Consider the following 15,619-nt stretch of genomic DNA (forward strand, 5'->3'; position numbering starts at 1 on the left):
ACAACCGATTGGTTCAAAATTGGGAAAGGAGTACGACAAGGCTGTATATTGTCACCCTGCTTATTTAATTTTTATGCAGAGTACATCATGAGAAACCCCGGGTTGGATGAATCACAGATCGGAATTAAGATTGCCAGGAGAATTATCAACAACCTCAGATACGCAGACGATACCACCCTAATGACAGAAAGTGAAGAGGATCTAAAGAGCCTCTTGTTGAGGGTGAAAGAGGAGAGTGCAAAAGCTGGTTTGAAACTCAACAATAAAAAAACTAAGATCATGGCATCTGGCCCCATCACTTCCTGGCATATAGAAGGGGAAGAAATGGAAGCAGTGACAGATTTTATTTTCTTGGGCTCCAAGATCACCACAGACGGTGACTGTAGCCATGAAATTAAAAGACGCTTGCTCTTTGGGAGGAAAGCTATGGCAAACCTAGACAGCATAGTAAGAAGCAGAGACATCACCTTGCTGACAAAGGTTTGTATAATCAAAGCTATGGTCTTCCCAATAGTAACGTATGGCTGTGACAGCTGGACTATAAGGAAGGCTGAGTGCCGAAGAACTGATGCTTTCGAACTGTGGTGCTGGAGAAGACTCTTACGAGTCCCCTGGACTGCAAGGAGGTCAAATCAGTCAATCCTAAAGGAAATCAACCCTGACTGCTCATTGGAAGGGCAGATACTGAAGCTGAAGCTCAAATATTTCGGCCACCTAATGCGAAGAGAAAACTCCCTGGAAAAGGCCCTGATGCTGGGAAAGATTGAAGGCAAAAGGAGAAGGGGACGGCAGAGGATGAGATGGCTAGATAGCATCACCGATGCAATGAATATGAACTTGAGCACACTCCGGGAGAGAGCAGAGGACAGGAAGGCCTGGCGTGCTATGGTCCATGGGGTCACGAAGAGTTGGACACGACTTAACAACTGAACATCAACAACGTTTTGCAAAGTATCTTGCTTTGTGCTTCACTTGAATGACGTTAAGGTGGTTTAGGGTGCAATCCTATGGAGGTTTAGACAGGAAAAGGTCCTACAACTCCCAGCATTCCCCAGCCAGCATAGCTGGCTGGGCAATGCTGAGAGTTGTAGGCCTTTTTTTCATAGTGCTACAACTGTGGTTGTATGGTTGTACATAGGGTTGCACCCTTAAACTTTAAAGCATTAGAGGACATGGCACCTGGGAAGTTATTGTTCCCTTGTTTCTGGAATTTCACAAAGAAAGACAGTGATTCAGATGCCTGTGTGTTTTGCTAATTAATCTGAAAAGTGTGTATTTGAACCTGAGTATAAAGTGAAAAGCAGCTCTAAGGTTACGAAGGAAGTAAAGAAAGAAAGAAGGAAAGAAGGAAAGGGGAATAAGCTCACCATATGGCATCTGGATTAAGGAGTGTAACCAGGGTAAATATTTTGCATAAAACTAACCCTATGTTGGCAACACTTCTGTTTAATTTTATTTTATAGTGTACGTACCCATACTACTTCTTTTTTAGCTTTCTTCTTTTCTATAGGAAAAAAGCACAATGTTATTCTGCGTTTCCTAACAAACCATCCCCCTCCCACCCCGATGTAAATTAAACATGTAACTTTGGGTATGAAAATCAAGCACTTTAAGGGACTTGAAGTGCTTAACTCTCCAGCCGAAATCAATGGGACTAGGTCTTATCGTTTAACCTTGGAACGTAGAATGTGTCCAGTATAATTAATAACATGAATATAGCTTGAGCACCGGAATTCCCTTGATACCTAGAAGGACAGCAGGCAAATAACGGAGATGGCTGCTTTAAACATGGACTATCTGCAAAAATATTTTACTGAGGGAAAAGGGAGGGGCACAGTTGTTGGTAGGCATTGTAACCGGTTGTGAACCATCCAAAAGGCATTCCTGTCCATTCCCCTGCAGATTGCTGCATCTGGGGAAAAGAAAAAACACTGGCAGATCCAGTCACTGACTTCGTGTGCCAGGTGTAGCTGGGCCACATGTACGTTCTGATATGCTCTGTGGGGCTGCATCTGAGCAGAATTTGGAAACTTCAGGTGGTGCAGACTGCAGCAGCCACTGCCAACACTGTTGTGGGCTATAGAGAATATGTGACTTCATTCTTAGCTGATGGAGCATCTCCTCCGGTATATACCCACCCAAACCCTAAGGTCATCTTTTGAGGTTCTTCTTTGGGTACCCTTGCAAAGGGTGACTAACAGAAAGAGGGCCTTTTCAGTGGTGGCACCCCAGTTGTGGAATGTCCTCCCCAGAGAGGTTTTTTGGCACCTACTTTGTCGTCTTTTGGGAGCCAGTGAAGACTTTTTCATCCTCCCAGGCTTCAGCCTTTCAGTTTTAAAAAATTGTGCTTGGTGCTTTTTAGAACCTTGCACAGCTGCTATCCTTTGCTGTTGGTTTTACTTTGGTATTTGTCGGTGGCTGTTTTAATTTATTTTGGATTTTTCATTGTTTTATTATATTAATATATTTTATGGTTTTAAGCTTTGTTTTGTGAATCACACAGAGAACTTCAGCTATTGGGAGCTATAGAAATGCAGTAAGTAAGGAAATATTAAATCAGTTCCAATTTCTTTCTGAGCCAAATTCAAGTTGCTACTCATCCTCTTTATGTTTCGATAGAAAAAAGTCCTACAACACCTAGCATTTCCCCAGCTGGCATGGCTGGCTGTGGGAATGATGGGAGTTGTAGGACCTTTTTCTGTTGAAACATAAAGAGGATTGCACCCTAAATGCTTTAGAACCAGGCTGCTTAAAGGACCAACTTCTCCCACAGGGCCTCGCCCTGCCACCACGATCTTCCATGCTATGTGTCTCACCGCCAATGGAAGTGCAGTTGGTCGGTATTTGGGACAGGGCCTTCTCCACAGAGGCACCTAGGCTCTAGAACTCTGCCACAAAAGATTCATTTGGCCCCCCTCCTTGACTGTGTTTCAGCACAAGATTAAAAACAGTATTATTCTGAAGGATTTTCAATCTGTAATTTGAAGTCACATCCCACTTGATACTGCTGTTCCTCTGTTTGGTCTTTTATCCTGGTTTTTTCCTATCTTTTTAATTTGCTTTAATTGTTTTTATTGAACTGCAATAGTTTCAGTTTTATGTTGCTAAGCCACCTTAGGGGTTGAGAGTCCTTCAGCATTGGAAGTGTGGGGTATAAATATTTCAGTAAATAAAAATAAAATAGATAATATGCATCCCATTGAAAGCCATGTAATGTGGATCGACAGCATCCACTCTCAGATATGAATCAAAATGCACATTTGGGTGCACATCCATTTTATCCTGATCCAGCAACATCTATGGAAGCCAGTGTTAGAGCATAAAATGACTGTGGTGGAGAGTATCAGAACCACTGACTATAAACTATAAAATGAAACCCTGCACAGTTCTGCTAAGATTATAATGTTCTATGCCAGTGTGGGTTGCAATCTAACCCAGTTCTATGTATGACCTCAATGGGATTTTAGAGCATGCCGCTCTGGGCTGGACTCTATCTGAAACACACACACACAATTTAAAAAATTATCTCTTACACGTCAACAATGAAACAATTTTCAAGGAATAATGAAAGCAAGGGAAATACATACCTGGCATTTCTATCCTGTCATAAAGAGTTAAAAAATATGAACATGATTAATATATTTGAGCAGACGTTTTCCAATGCAATACATAAATAAGACTAGAATTCTATAACGAAGAGTGTCAACAGCAATAGCAAGGCCACATTTTGCAGGATGAGCATTTTCTCATGCTCAGGGTCGAACTGGCAGAAACAATAACAGTGTATTTTGGCGGATATGGCAAAGTGAATTAAGTGTGCCCCTAAATATTATATGCATGGTATAACTTTTCAGTGGTTTTATTCTGTGGGAAGAAAGCATTATACCAGGGATTGTTATATTCAAGGCCATTCACTGAACTGTGATAGAGATACACACTATTGTTTATTTCTGCATGCAGGAAAACTTTCCATAGAATTCAGTGGGAATGTTACTTGCATAGTGATTGTGCATTTGTTGCACCGGATCCAAATCTGGTCCTTCAAGGTGGTTTTTCTGTCTGGGGATGTTACATATTTCCAGCACTCAAGCCAAAATTTATTGCTGGTAGGAAAATTCAAGCAAGACTACTTTGATTTGGAGCTCTGCCTAGAACAGAGTTATTTAAATGTCATAGGCTTCTATGGACCATTGGATGGGACATCACCCATGATGAGTGAGTGACACAACTCCGTTCCCTTCTTTCTAGGGCAACATTATGGGGTTGTTGTTTTTCTTACAAGCAACCTCTACAGGTCCTGGAAGGCTTTATGTTAATGAACAAGGTTTTGAGTGTTGTGACCAAACTTAGGCTGGTATACCAACTAAACCCTTATCTGGACAGAGATAGCCTAGCTACAGTTATCCATGTTCTGATAACCTCTCATCTTGATTACTGCAATGTGTTATATGTGGGGCCCGATCTACATTGCGCCCGTCATCGCAATGAATTCGGTGTCCCGTTGGGTTAAACGCTTTCGCATTAAAATGTGATTATTCTCATTCACCCATTTTCCCCATTGCAGTGCTTCATCGAATGCATGAGCTCGGTTCACACTCGAGCGCTGTGCTGTTTTCCTGCTGTTTTCCTGCGCGCGCTTGTCTGATCTTGGATGCTAAGCAGGGTTGGCCCCGGTCAGTAGTTGGGAATCAGGCTTCCTGCATTGTTCTATCCCTTCAAATGAGACTAAGTTTTACCCCCTCCTATCCCCCACTCCGGATGTTTTTTTCTAAATTAAGGCGTTATCCTTGCAGAATCGTGGCTTCTCCGCAATGTTTTTTTTTCTAATTCAGGCATGATCTTCGAAGATACTGACCGGGGCCGACCCTGCCTAGCTTCCGAGATCAGACACGCACGTGCACATCCAGCCCTTTGCTTGTTGCTGAGGAAACAGGGGCTGCTGAGGAAGCTATGCGATAGGTAGCTGGAAGAAGACATGGGGCCGTCGAGAGCTGTGATTGGACAGGAGGGAAATACAAACACCACCGTATATGGACAGGCGAGGGAGGGACTACGACCGGATATGGCAGCGAAGGAGGAAAATCAGAGCACGTTAAGGGGAAATACCGGGATATTAGGGTTTTGAAAGCGGGAGCATGGAAGTGGGAAATTCCAGTTCCAATTCGAGGTGGGTACTGCGTAGTGTGAAAGGCGGGCGGTGAAACCTAATTGGAAGCGAAAAAAGGCAGTAAGTGTAGATCCAGCCTGGGGCTGCCTTTGAAAATGGTCCGGAAACTTCAGATAGTCCAAAATAGGGCAGCAAGATTGTTAACAGGGACTGACCAATGAGATCACATTACTCCAGTACTTTTCCAGCTGCACTGGCTGCCAGTCCATTTCCAGGCCTGAGTCAAAGTGCTGGTACTAGCATTCAAAGCTCTTAATGGCTTGGGGTCAGGTTATCTGAAGGATCACCTCCTGTCATGTGTGCCTGCCCGGACCCTAAGATCATCCTTAATGGTCCTTCTCTGTGAGCCCCTGCCAAAGACAGTGCGGTAGGTGGCGACCAGGAAGAGGGCCTTTTCTGCTGTGGCACCCTGGCTGTGGAATGAGCTCCTTAGAGAAGTTCACCTGTCACCTATGTTGTACTCCTTCCAGCACCAGGTGAAGACCTTTTTATTCTCCCTGTATTTTAGCTTCCTAGTCTTTTAGCTTTGGTGTTTTAAATCTGTATTTAATCTCTGCATTGCTGCTAGGTTTTATTCTGGTTGTACTGTTATACTGTGGTTTTAAGCTTTCATATTTTATATTGTTTTATGCTGCACTTTGGTTTTAATTATTGTGAACTGCCCAGAGAGCTTTGGCTATTGGGCAGTATAGAAATTAAATAAATAAATAAATAGGTCTCAGAGTATGAGAGAAATGGGCTGGATACAGACAACAGTTTTTAAGGCAGTTGAAGGTAGTACGAAAGATAGATCATCACCTGTGGCTTACAATCTAATGCATTTTGGCCACAGAAAGTAGATCTAGAGAATCTTAGGGATGTTACTAACTTATCTCAGATTAGATATGAAAGCCAAGTATGTAGCGAGGTCCCATAGACTCACCAGGTATGCTGTCTCCCAGGAGGATGGATTAGAGATGTGACTGAAGGGTTTCATACACTTATAAAGCCCACTGACAGGTATCCCTTTCTTCTCATCCATGTGGGAACAAATGATGCTGAAAAGCGGAGCTACAAAGAAATCACATCAGGCTTTGAAGCTTTGAGAAGGAAATTCAAGAACTTTGGGGCCCAGATAGTTTTCTCATTCATCCTTCCAGTAGTTAGAAAAGTGATAGAAAGGGAAAGAAAAATACTCTGGGGGAATGACTGAATACAAAGGTGGTGCCAGTGAGAGAGATTTGGATTCTTGGACCATGGGCTATACTTCCTGGAAGATGGACTGTTGGCAAGGGATGGGTTGCGCCTCACAAAGGCTGGGAAGAATGTGTTTGGCCACAGCATGAAGAACTTTTATCAGGAGGGCTTTAAACTACGGGGAAGGGAGACGTAAAGTTGGGGGTAACAATGGACGAATGCTCATGCATCGAGTGTAGCCAAATGCATACCCTGGATTTTAGGAAAGCCAATTTTAATAAACTCAGAACAATGATAAGTACGGTCCCATGGCAAGTAACTCTAATGAGAAAAGGAGTCCAAGATGGGTAGGAGTTTTAAAAAAAGGAAATTCTGAAGGCACAATTACAAACAATTCCAACAAGAAAAAAAGGCAGAAGACAACAGAAGAAGCCTATGTGGCTTCACAAAAAGCTTAGAGATGACCTGAAAACAAAAAAGGACACATATAGGAAGTGGAAGGAAGGCCAAGCTACAAAGGAAAAGTATAGGCAGGTAGCTCAGAATTGCAGGGATGGTGTCAGGAGGACTAAAGCTGAGAATGAGCTGAGGTTAGCGAGGGAGGCTAAAAGCAACAAAAAAGGCTTTCTTCAGATATGTGCATAGTAAAACACAGAGGAAAGAAATGGTGGTTCGGCTGTTAAATAAGGATGGCAAAATGATAACAGATGACAAAGAAAAGGCAGAGGTGCTCAATTCCTACTTGGGCTCAGTCTTCTCCCAAAAGAGGGTCTATGACAAGGCAAAGGCAAAGTATAGGCGGAAAAGGCAGGATTACAGCTTGAGATCAATAGGCATATGGTCAAGGAACACCTAATTACTTTGAATGAGTTCAGATCTCCAGAGCTAGATGAACTGCACCCTAGAGTAATAAAGGAACTGGCACAAGAACTCTCAGAACCACTGTCTATTCTCTTTGAGAAATTATAGAGGACGGGTGAAGTGCCAGATGACTGGAGGAGGGCTAATGTTGTCCCTATCTTCAAAAAGGGCAAAAAGGAGGAAACTGGGAACTACAGACCAGTCAGTCTGACATCAATCCCTAGGAAAATTCTGGAGCAGATTATAAAGCAATCCATCTGTAAGCAACTTGAAAACAATGCACTGATTACTCGAAGCCAACATGGATTTGTCAAGAACAAGTCCTGCCAGATAAATCTGATCTCATGTTTTGATCAGGTAACCTCCCTGGTGGACTGTGGGAATGCTGTGGATATCATATACCTCGACTTCAGCAAAGCTTTCGACAAAGTGTCTCATGATCTCCTGATGAGCAAACTAGCTCAAAGTGGGTTAGATGAAACAATGATCCAGTGGACCCACAGTTGGCTACAGAATCGGACTCAAAGAGTGCTTATCAATGGGACCTTCTCAAACTGGGGAGAGGTAACGAGCGGGGTACTGCAGAGCTCAGTGCTGGGCCCAGTGCTCTTCAACATTTTTATTAATGACTTGGAGGAGGAGGTGCAGGGAATGCTGATAAATTCTACAGATAACACAAAATTGAGCGGGATAGCTAATACCCTGGAAGACAGAAACAGAATTCAAAGTGATCTTGATAGACTCGAGTGCTGGGCAGAAAACAACAGAATGACATTTAATAGGGATAAATGCCAAGTTCTGTACCTAGGAAAAAGAAAGCAAATGCACAGTTACAAGACGGGCAATGCTTGGCTCAACAATACTACAAGCGAGAAGGATCTTGGAATTGTTGTAGATCGCAAACTGAATATGAGCCAACAATGTGATGTGGCTGCAAAAAATGCAAATGTTCTTTTGGGCTGGGTTAACAGAAGCATAGCTTCCAAATCCCGGGAAGTACTAGTTCCCCTCTACTCAGCACTAGTTAGGCCTCATCTAGAGTACTGTGTCCAGTTCTGGGCACCAGATTTTAAGAAGGATGTAGACAAGCTGGAGAGCATTCAGAGGAGGGCAATAAAGATGATCAGGGGACTGGAAACAAAGCCTTATGAAGAGAGACTGAAAGAACTGGGCATGTTTAGCCTTGAGAAGAGAAGACTGAGAGGAGATATGAGAGTGCTCTTCATGTACTTGAAAGGTTGTCACAGAGAGGAAGGCCAGGATCTCTTCTCGATCATCCAAGAGTGCAGGACACGGAATAACGGGCTCAAGTTACAGGAAGCCAGATTCCGGCTGAACATCAGGAAAAATATCCTGAGTGTTAGAGCAATACGACGATGGAATCATTTCCCTAGGAAAGTAGTGTGCTATCCCACACTGGAGGCATTCAAGATGAACCTGGACAGCCATCTGTCAGGGATGCTTTGACTTGGATTCCACCATTGAGCAGGGGGTTGGACTTGATGGTCTTATAGACCCCTTCCAGCCCTACTATTCTATGATTCTAGATAGCTAAAGAGTCTGCACATTTTACACAAATAACATTCCCACTGAATTCTATGGAATGTTTTCCTGCATGCAGGAAACTGTTCATAGTGTGAATCCCTAACACAGATCAGTGCATTGGATACTTCTGTAATACTGTAATTAACTTTTGCTACTAAATTCATCCAATGCATTCCACTTAGATGTGAAAATACAGCACATTTTCCATGTAATTTTACCTGGGCTTCCTTGAACAAAGGTTAAACTCTATTATACCTAGCATGGGTTGCTGTTTTTTAGTTTTGGTATTTACAAAAAGTGATGTGCTGCTGTAAAATATGAAAAGCATACATTCCATTAACATTGTGAGATTCTAGATCTAATGCATCTCTTGAAATGAAATGTAAGTGTAAGAAAAACAATCGGGCATCTGAGGCCTATGCTAGATGATTCAGTGCAGACATTTGGTATTCTTATTGACTTCTATGGATTCTTACTGGGAGCATATGAGTGCAGACAGTATTGGGCTAAGACATTTGCACACTCATTACAGCTGAAAGAAATTATACAAGGTGCTTTGTTTCCTTTCAGTTACTTACAGTGGCTTTTTATCAGCTTTGGGTTTTGGTGGACAGTGGGTGCGGATGTATTTTGCCAGCAGATAGGTAAGATACCCAAGAAGTCCAAGGAGCAGAAAGCTGCCAAGGGCAATGATGAATGGCACGTACCAAGCCGATGCAGAATAAACATTTTCTCTATTGGTCACAAAGGTAACACCAGGCTTGTAAAATAAAGTTTGAAAAGAGGTTTCTTAATTACATGACCTCCAGAAACATGCTCCTAATGAAAAGTTAGACTTTGCAGTGGCAACTATATTTTAGATACCATTTATTCTGTTAGTGGATGTGTTTAGAAACTTTGTTTTACTTTAGTCCAGCAAATGTCAAACATTGTGAGCTTCCTAGACATTAGAGGTAACTGTACACTCCTGGGGGTCCTTCACATGGAGCTTTTATCCTGCTATTGAGATTGCTCACTCACAGAAGTTTGTGGGTCCTTTTCATTACATTGTTAACCTCCAGGGCACATCCAGGGGTATTTCCTGGTTTTTCTGTCTCAAATAGATCCAGAACTAACGAACCATTTCTTAAACTCGGAATGTAACATGATTAAAACAACCACTGGATGGCGCTGTTTCATTGAGGTCTATAGAACACTGAAAATTAAACGCTTCCCCTCTCAGCAATCACACGGTCGTTATATGGGAGCCCAGGATAAACACGGGAAAGGCTCCAGAACAGGAGGACTGCATGGGTTTTATTTAGTGTAAAGGCAGCCATGGTCAGAAACTAGCCTTACAGAAGAGGAGATGTGGAATGGTGGCCCAGGACTTCCCCTGCCTCACACAGCAGAGTTTCAGTAAGTCCCATCACTACAGCCACCACACCTCCCATGGTCCTTGTTTGCCTCTAAATTGGCAACTGGAGGGGGCATACTGGTGGTTGGTACTCAGGTGGCCAGATTTGACCTAGCCCTCCAGTTGTTCTCCCTTACTGTATACCAGCCTTCCCCAACCTGGTGCCCTCCAGATGCTTTGGACTGCAAATCCCATCATTCCTGACCATTGACCATGGTGGCTGGGGCTGATGGGAATCTATCACATGTAATGGTCTATTCGTGTTATTTCCTACATGGAAGTGTATAGGAAATACATAACTTGTGGAGCAACGTGTGAAGAATACATAACTTGTGATGGTTCCACTTACCTCATGACAAGTGATTGTGGTAGCGAGAATGCGCATATAATCTACTTCTGTCTTGTAAGTGCCATGCAAACATCATTCTGCATTTAATATTCAGCATGCTAACCACCCACTTACTGTTGTAGGGACCACAGTGGTTGGGTTTGGAAGGACTTTGACGGTTAATGTCACTGTGCCAGTTTGAGTGAGGGCTGTAGCTCTGCCAGCGCTTGATAATAGATTGTCATCTGTTATGAAGACTAACAGTCTGTAGTCCCAAATTCTGTCCAGGCCCCCCTCATAGTCAAATGGGGATGCAAGTATCAGCCGGGAGACATTAGAGCCAGCACTTGGCGAAAAGGCGAAATGGTTATTCACATTACCTGAAAGTGGAGCCAAAGACAAAACCACAGATAAAAACACAAAGGAAAGGAAAGGAAGGCAACGGCTGACTTAATTTGCTGGTAGTACACATGATATGCGACACGATCAATTCATAGTGGTTATTGCATGGAAATCTTAAAAGGTACGTTTTGCTCCCATTGACATGTATGGCTTATATGTGATGAAAGAGCTCTGCCCCTTATCGCTGGTGCATGATGCCAGTTTCAGACAACCTGGCACTGAATCGTTGCCATCACCACACTATAAATATGGCCATAAATAATTTGATTTTCTCTATGTAGTTTCGCTAATGTTGTTGCACATCTACTTTTAACAACACATTAATACATGCAGTGAAGTAACAGACCCCAGGATTACACACAGCACACAGAATCTGTGACTCTAAAATGAATGCAAACAAGGATCATGGGTATGCTCTGCTCCGGTCCAGTCATTCCTGACTGGGTTTTATTTGTGATGGCTCCATTATTCTAGTACATACTTAGGACTGGTTCACACATTACTGAAAGGTTTCACGTGTACGTATAAAAATGCAATGTATGCACATGACAAATACACTTCTGCAAATGGGTGCACCATGCAGGTACACATGCCACTGTTGTTGGCAGCTCCTTGCTGTACGTTCAGCTGGTGACAAACACTTTTGCCATTGTGTACTCTGCGAAGCAGTCCTTGGAGAGTGCAACAATGCAAAACCAAATTTGTCGTTGAAGCCAGCTAACAAGAGTCAGACCTTGAATCTAGCACCACTGCACTGAGAGAATCCCAGTGTGTGGGAGAAGGTTTTAGGGTCAACACGCAGTCCATATGAGCTGCCAGCCAGGCCTGTCTGGCCTTTTCTGCTGCCCTAGATGAACTAAGAGTATGTGCCCAACACTGTTCTGTGGCAACACTTTGTAGTGGGGAGGTTGATAACAATGGACAAGCTCTCATTTAGGAAAACATGCCTGCAATTAGTGATCATCTTATCATGGAATCTCTGATAAGTTTCTAAGAAACTCTAGAACCTAAAAACACAGTTTGCAAACTACTGCCTCATAGTCACGTACTGGAAAAATCCAATTGCTTAATGTGCATAAGAGAAGTCATAAGCCATGGGCTGGATCCAGTTTCTGCCTTCCATGAACAGAAGGTCATCTGCCTAATTTGGGGGGAGCCCTCCTCCCCTCAGCTCACCCCATTCAGCAAGCTTCCGCCCATATAGAATTTTCAGGGCTTGGAGGGGATAATGTGGGGAGCACAGGGTGAGGAAGTCTGCTTTTGCCCTCCCAGTTGCACTTGTCTAAATCTCTGTTTCCACTGAAGACTTGGGGCCCATCTATACCCGGCTTTTACTCTGGGGCAGGTGTGAGTCAAGGTCCCTTGGCACAGACGATACACTCGCCACTTGCAGTCTTCTGTGGTTTCCACCAGAAAAATGCAGATTTCCAAGGTGGCATTTTGCTGCAAACTTTTCAGCTGCTACGGGTTTACCGCACCAGGGTACGCTGTCTAACCATCCCTCGGGGTGACATCATGGTTTGCAGTGGGCATGGGGTGGGCAGTGAGTAACTGTGTGATGCCTTTTTCCTCCTCCCCACTCCTGCGTCTTCCTTCGCGGCTACGCAATTATGAGGACACAGAGAAGCAGGCTCATTTCGTCGTTCACACCTTTGCAGCTTTGCAGCTCTGTTGGTCCAGCCTGGCTGCTTCCGAGTCAGTGGCTAAGGGCAGGGTGTTTCCTGGAAAAATTGCGAGATTCTGGACCTGCTTAATGTATGGGGGGAACAGAAGGTGCAGGAGCAACCAGACACAGAAACACAGATTCGTACAAGCAGATGTCCCGAGAAATGCGGAAACGGGAGCACTACCAGGGTGTAGTCAAATGCAGGATGAAAGCAAAGGCTCTCTGACTGGAATACCACCGGGTAGTGAATCACAACTCCCGGTCTGGTAACAATTCTGCCACCTGCCCTTATTATAATGAGCTCCATAGTACCCTCTGAGGGGATGCTACTATTCAGCCAAAGCGGTTGAGGACTGCATGGGTTGAGGCATCCAAATTCAGAGGGCACCTGTGGATACTCAAGTTTGCCCTATAGCAGAGGGGTCAGAAGAGCTTTTTATCCATGATCCGAGGACCGTAGATGTAGAATTGAGGAACAGGCACTTAGCGCTCATGTGGGCGAGACTTTGCAGGTGTGAAACATCGTGAGAGTACCTGCATTCGAGGAACTTAGTTTCTGTACAAATGGTTGCCATGACAACGTAGAAGCTCACTACCCACATCCTGCCAGAGATGTGAGAGTTTGCATCGCTGCGACTGTGATGTATCAGGGCACAGCGGAGCTTCTTGCAGTGAAACTGTGCAGTAACTCACCCCGTATATCTAGCTGGTTGAGCATCCGCTGCGCAGGAGCTGCGCAGCTCCGACAATGTGAAGGACAGAGACGGCACCATCTAGATGTGGCCTTAGTCAACTACTAGTGACATCTATCCATGCTACTAGGAGCTTCCACTGTATAAGACCCAAAGCTGTAATGCTGTAATATACATTTGACCTTATTAAAGGCTACCAGCAACCAATGACAGAGCCCAAAATTGAAGTACCTGAATTAATAGAATACCGGAATGAGCGAGGGCTTGAATCCCGATCAGAACATGAAATACTAAAACCATCAATGTTGTTGCCGAAACGTAGGTCCACTGGAATCTCCAGAAAATATGAATTGGGTGAGCAAATTGGTGGTTCATCATTTGCTTCAAGAACATTCACTGTTACCTAAAAGGAAGAGACTATTTTAAACAATCTTTCAATTAATCATAAGAACACAAAAAGAACCATGCTGGATCAAACCATGGGTCCATCTAGTCCAGCATTCTGTTTACACAGCGGCCAAGGGGCCACCTGTGGGAAACCTGCAAGTAGGACATGAGTGCAATAGCGCCCTCTTGCTTGTATTCCCCAGCAACTGGTGTACATAAGTATACCACCTCTGATACTGATGATATATAGCCATCATGACAAGAAGCCATTTGTAGCCTTATCTCCATGAATTTGTCTAATCCCCCTTTAAAGCCATCCAAATTGGTCACCATCACTACATGTTGTGGCAACGCAGTCCACTGGTCAAACCCAAAGGTTCCCTTTTCTAATCATTGGCAGGGATTGATCCACTTCCACCCAACCTTCCAGCTTTTAGGAATAGTAGTTGAGCAGGAATAAAGGATCAGCTCTGCCAGTCTTGTCTGTATGTTTAAAAAAGTGTTTAAAATCTTATAAACCAATTATTACTATTTTTTTTAAATAGGAACCACTTTTACAAGACAAAGCAATGGTCCCTCTAGTTCAAAACAGTCCAATATAGTTCTCTGCTCACCCATAAACAGGTCTTCTTCAAGGGTATTTGAAATACTTAATTGAAGATACCAGTAATCAAACATGGAGCTTCACACATGCAAATCATGTGCTCTTCAACTGATGTATGAGTCCTTCATTACTCTTAAAGTAGATTACATATCCCATCATTTCAATTGCTTTTTTTGTTGCAATTGATGATGATCATTAATAATAAATATTCTTTAATAATGCTGGAAGATCAGACGATAGAACATTTGTTCTAAACGATCCCCAAATCAGTTCAGTTCTGGCTCGAAGCATCCCAGAATTATTTTTTTTATTTTAAAAAACTATCCAGCGCTCGGTCACAAAAGGCCAGGCTTTTGTAGCTATTGCTGAATCAACCTGATCTATACTCGGATTGGATAAGTGCCCCATGACTTACTTACTTACTTATTTATTTATTTATTTATTTAATTTATTTCATTTCTATACCGCCCAATAGCCGAAGCTCTCTGGGCGGTTCACAAAAACTAAAACCAAACAACACACAATAAAACAATTTAAAATATATAGAACATTAAAACCACAATATAACAATACAACCACAAATCCTTCCAGAACGCTGAGAATTGCAACCTAGTCTTGCTTCTTTGGGAGTACTTTGCCATGATTTCATCCCTACATGCCATCTTGCCTCCTCTCCAGCATTTTACCCAGTTTGTGCGCTTTCTGTTGTGTTTCACTTGTAGCCTCTATGTGTAATACTCCATGGCCCTAGCTCCAACCTGCGGTCCGTGGTCCATTTTCTGATCCTGACACTACCGCAGCTTGGGCTTCCTGTAGATATCTGCATGCTTCCATCTCTCTTCTTTCCTTTCCGATACCTATTTCCCACCTCCAATTTTGACATCGGCCATATCCAGACTTCCTAACTCCATTCATTTCAGGCTGTCTTCAAAGCTTTATGAGCATATCTAGATTGAGGGATGTGGAGCCCTGTTGCGAACCATTTTCTCAAGCCCCAGAACTCCAAGAAAGCCATTCTTTCTGTCAGTATTTGTATATACAAAGCAGTGCACTCAGCCACATACTCTCCCTTATATTTGTGTCCATTCAGTCCTTTCCAGCATCTGAAACTGTCCATTAGAACATTTTGGTCCTGGTGAGAACATAGGCACATCTTCCCTGATTTATGTTATGAAAACTCTGGTTATAATTTGGAATTGTGAGAATATTTAAAGGAGCCCATTGTAAGGAGTAAGAGCGGCACAGGCTGCTCCTTAGGAAGCATAGCAGCGTCACCAGTGATTTATCCACCCCTGTGGACAAACGGCTAGTTCAGGGATGTCCCATTCCTCCAAACGCAGGAGCTGGTGGGCCTGAAGTCACAGGCCTGCAGGGGAGATGAGGGAGCTGCCCGGC

General features: G+C 43.4%; 1 protein-coding gene across 1 annotated transcript in view; it reads right to left on the minus strand.

Annotated features, from left to right (window-relative positions):
- Positions 1-15,619, minus strand: part of CDHR3 (cadherin related family member 3) — a 106,618-nt gene that overhangs the window by 10,878 nt on the left and 80,121 nt on the right. Inside the window, exons 13-17 of the mRNA XM_084811445.1 lie at positions 13,465-13,636; positions 10,609-10,853; positions 9,328-9,509; positions 3,588-3,601; positions 1,473-1,504 (exon numbers count right to left, since the gene is read on the minus strand). Of these exons, the coding sequence (XP_084667571.1) occupies positions 1,473-1,504; positions 3,588-3,601; positions 9,328-9,509; positions 10,609-10,853; positions 13,465-13,636 (645 nt within the window). The remainder of the gene's footprint in view (positions 1-1,472; positions 1,505-3,587; positions 3,602-9,327; positions 9,510-10,608; positions 10,854-13,464; positions 13,637-15,619) is intronic.

This window comes from Heloderma suspectum, chromosome 7 (assembly GCF_057233095.1).
Source record: "Heloderma suspectum isolate Gila_16-S chromosome 7, 16-S_ref, whole genome shotgun sequence".
NCBI classification, from domain to species: Eukaryota; Metazoa; Chordata; class Lepidosauria; order Squamata; family Helodermatidae; genus Heloderma; species Heloderma suspectum.